Source organism: Belonocnema kinseyi, chromosome 1 (genome assembly GCF_010883055.1).
Source record: "Belonocnema kinseyi isolate 2016_QV_RU_SX_M_011 chromosome 1, B_treatae_v1, whole genome shotgun sequence".
In the NCBI taxonomy this organism is placed as follows: domain Eukaryota; kingdom Metazoa; phylum Arthropoda; class Insecta; order Hymenoptera; family Cynipidae; genus Belonocnema; species Belonocnema kinseyi.
The window spans coordinates 101,002,913-101,006,971 of NC_046657.1; the positions used below are offsets into that span (position 1 = coordinate 101,002,913).

A 4,059-nucleotide genomic window follows, 5' to 3' on the forward strand; every position below is an offset into this window, starting at 1 on the left:
GGCGAGAAAAAAAATTCTCTTTCATCACGACAACGCCCGAGTTCACACATGCTTCGTTTCAATGGCTAAAATTGAAGAACTAAAATTCGAATTGGTCGAATAATTGTTTTTATACTTCATTCTAAGGACTTATTGAACTACCCTCGTATTTTCGAATTACACATTATAAACTGAAAGCTATCATAATTTAAAAAGATATCAATTCAACTAATTAATTAAAAAACTGTTGAAATCTAATTTGGACAGATTTTTCTTCTGAACATTTTTAAAATTCCCGGTCAAGAAATAAATTAACTGTCATTTGCCGGTCTCAGAAAATTACCGGTTTTCCCGGTCCAGCGGCCACCTTGTATTCTCAATAATTTATAAATTGAGTGCAGTTCATTTTTTAATTTACTTTTTACCTGGTAGGCTTTTTCTTTGAGGTCTCTTTCATATTTTGCATCTATCGCATCGATATCGTATTCTCGGATATCCAAATTTCGTGCCATATCTCTCCATCTATTTCCAATTCTCTCACTTATTCGTTTTAGAGCTAAAATTAAAATAATCATTATTTTAATAAATATCCTGAAAAATGTTAAGGGTGGAAAGATAATTAATTTAACATTTTTACATATGCATAAATTATATAAATTTTTAGACTTTTTTCGCAAATTTATTAATTAAACATTTACATACACAACAATCACTTTTAACATTTTATTTGGAGGTTCTGGGGTCGAATTATATCGAAATATGTTGAAAAATTATATTTGAAATTGAAAGAAATATTAAAAATTGATTTGTTTACTTTTTTTTTTTTACTGTTTCGGTAAAGCAATTTCATCTAGTTGTATTCAGATATTAACCACTTTAACAAAGAAATATTTATTTTTTCGAAATTAAAAAAAGTAGTAAATTCTTGAAATGGTCATATTTGAATCTAAAAATTTGTATTTGTTGTAATTTTAAAATTAGGCGAGAGTCGAATAGTATTTATAATCTATTAATTGGCATCGATTTAAATCGGAATATGCAACGTTAATTATAGCTTAGTAACTTAACGAAATTTCTGTTCACTAATTTCACGTAATATTATAATTTTCACGCATTAATTAAAAAAAAATACATTATGCCAATTGCCGGATTTCGAAAAAATAGAATTTAAATAATTTAATAAGCTAGATGAGAACCTTTCAAACTTACAATATTTTAAGGTGAAGTTACTTAACGGCAAGAAAGAGAAGTTTTCAACATTAATTATTTGTAAATTTGATCTTCATATTAAATTCAGCATATTCAGCAAATATTTTGAAAGCAACAGTAATATATATTAAATTTGCCTGTTTTAATTGGAAAAAATTTAATGTAGGCTAATTGCGCCTTTAACGGATTGAAAATCATTTTAAAAAAGTTTAATTTGTAACCACTTTCAACTCTCAAAATTGAAAGTCTTCGAAATTAAATAATATTAATCACAACTTGGCAAGATTGAAAAATTGTATAATTAAAAAATCTGAAATATTAAAACGTGCAGAATTTTGACTCAAAATTTTATAATTTAAAAATACACCGAACTCAAATTTAAAACATTTAAATTGTTTAACAAGTTTAAGTTCACAATTAAAGGTTAAAAATGTACTTTTTAAGGTCTTCTACATATATGCATTATAAGTCCAAAAATCATGTATAATACCATTGGTTTCGCATTTAAAAAAAAAAATAATATTTTCGCTTTCAAACGATACCAATAATATTTTCATAAATATTTTCTTCCGTGACCTGGGTTTTCGGGTTTAATACCTTAACATTTTTTAAATTAGGTAATTTTAATGAACGATGCTCATTTTGTAGATGAAAATATTCTCCATGATTTAAACAGGCCCAATTGACAAATATTTAAAGACTAAAATAATTCAAACCGTTTGGAAAATCAAAGATTACCATAAAATGTGAATTTTGGCTAATTCTAATGCAATTTTGAGCTTCTATTTATACCTTGATGCTGTAATACGAAGCATTTCACTTCAAAAGTGGAAACTTTAGAGTAAAAAACCTTTGGTTGATGATTCATCATTTTTATTTCAAAATTTTACTATCTTGTTTAAAACGAATTTTTCAACTTCAAACTTAAATATTACATGTCTTTAAATTGAAATTTGAGCTATTCAGTTGAAAATTCTTGTATATTCTGTTGAAACTTTGTCTCTTTTGGTATAATATAAATCTTCTTAGTGACTAATTCACCTTTTCGGTTGAAAATTCATTCCTTTTGTGGAAAATTTAATTATAAGGTTAACATTTTGGACTCTGAATAAAGATTTGACTCGAAATAAAAATAGGACCTAATTGTCTAAAATATCTAATTCTAGTATTTATGCAGTAAAATGAGACAATTCAATTTCGAGTTTGGTTCCTGGTTCCAAAAATCAAACCCTGAAAAAACTATTATTAAAATTTTACGAGATAATTAAATATCTACCTCTTTTTCCCATTTCCGTTTCTCTCGTTGAATTATAAGGATATCCCGGCATATTTGAACTCGTGGCCTTTGAACTATGAGCTGCTTGATTTTGCGAATAATTTGCATTATCTAAAGTGAATCACGGAAAATTGAAGCGTAAAGTGCAAATCCCGAAAAAATCAAAAATACCAGAATAAAGGTCACATAGGGCTTAAAATTTGACTTTTTTCTTCTTGATCCCCTCACAATTTTGTCTCCTTTAATTAATCTTAATCCTGGAACTTCTGATAATTTCTTTAATCCACTTTCGTTTATTAAACTATTTTTCTCTTCATATTTTAAATTGTTTTTTTTATCTTCTGAACGTAATCTACCGTTTTCAGTATTGTCTTTTTCAAAAAATTTTCCTTCTAATCTATTTTCTTTGAAAGAAGGAAACTTACCATTTTCGTAAAGGTCTCTGAATTCGTTTCCTTGCCATTTTTCTTCAAACTTCAATATCTTATCCCTCAAAAATTTGTCACCAATAATATCCGAAGAAATTTTAAACGGTTCTAATTTATTATATGATAACTCATCTCGTTTTTTGAGAATGGTGAAAAGACTCGCGAAATCACAAATCCGATTGAAATCTCGTTTAAAACCAATTACCTCTCGGAAATTTTCTTTCAACTTTATTAGTGCTTCACTTTTTATTTCCGATTGTGATAAGCGATACAAAACTGTATCTTGAAGTTCTTTAAAATGTGTTTTAATGCAACTTTTCGAACACGAAGGATCCATAGTAACTGTGTCACGGGATGATGAAGCCCGAAATCGTAATTCTGAACAGTGTCCAATTCCCGCCTGGGATTCCCCTGACAATGTGTCACTTGATATTGTCAATATCATTTTTACGTTTCCAAATTTTCCAATTCAAAAATACTCCTTTTCTTTCAGACATTTAAGTCGATTTGGTGAAAACATAAAAATACTTGATAACGGATGAGCAGATGACAGATTGAACAGAGGTTATGTTTGTGTTGAATAATTCACGGTATTCACATATGATATTACTGCAATCCCTTTTTTGTTTGGTTATGCTTCAGGTTATTGGTATGACTGGTAGAATTAAATACTTCATGTTGTTTTTTAAAATTCAAGAAAAGGAGTTACATTTGCTCAGAAAAGGGGTAAAAACAAGGGAAGTTGTGGTATTTGTACTACATGTAATTGATGAGAAAATGAGTTAAGGTGATAAAGATCAGGGTAGGCAATATTGAAATTTGAACATAATAAATGATTTTATAAAATTGGTTTGCTGATAAATTTGGGACTAGATATCGTTTTATTTTGGATAATGGGCATAATAATTGAATGCGTGATTGAAGTTTTGTATACTCAACAAAAAAGGTAGATATTTATAAATTTAAAATAAGTGTAATATTGTATAAAAGGTTGGCAACACACATGGAAGGTAAAGCCAAAGATATTATAAGCCTAGATGCGGCACGTGTATAGTTCGAGGAACAAATTGTAGACGGCGCTCCCGGCGAAAATTGCCCGATCCCCCCATGCCTCTCAACCCGAAAATCGCACCAACCAACTACTTTGCCCCTGCAATCTTCACCCGT

General features: G+C 28.8%; 1 protein-coding gene across 4 annotated transcripts in view; it reads right to left on the bottom strand.

Annotated features, from left to right (window-relative positions):
• Window positions 1-3,831, bottom strand: part of LOC117174232 — a 6,149-nt gene extending 2,318 nt beyond the window's left edge. Inside the window, exons 1-3 of one of the 4 annotated variants that reach the window (XM_033363246.1) lie at window positions 2,890-3,831; window positions 2,465-2,548; window positions 405-535 (exon numbers count right to left, since the gene is read on the bottom strand). In XM_033363246.1, the coding sequence (XP_033219137.1) occupies window positions 405-535; window positions 2,465-2,548; window positions 2,890-3,337 (663 nt within the window). In that variant the 5' untranslated portion in view covers window positions 3,338-3,831. Of the gene's footprint in view, window positions 1-404; window positions 536-2,464; window positions 2,576-2,889 lie in introns of all 4 variants that reach the window. The other 3 variants (XM_033363334.1, XM_033363158.1, XM_033363421.1) reach the window with 3 other exon arrangements.
• Window positions 3,832-4,059: the final 228 nt, after the last annotated feature.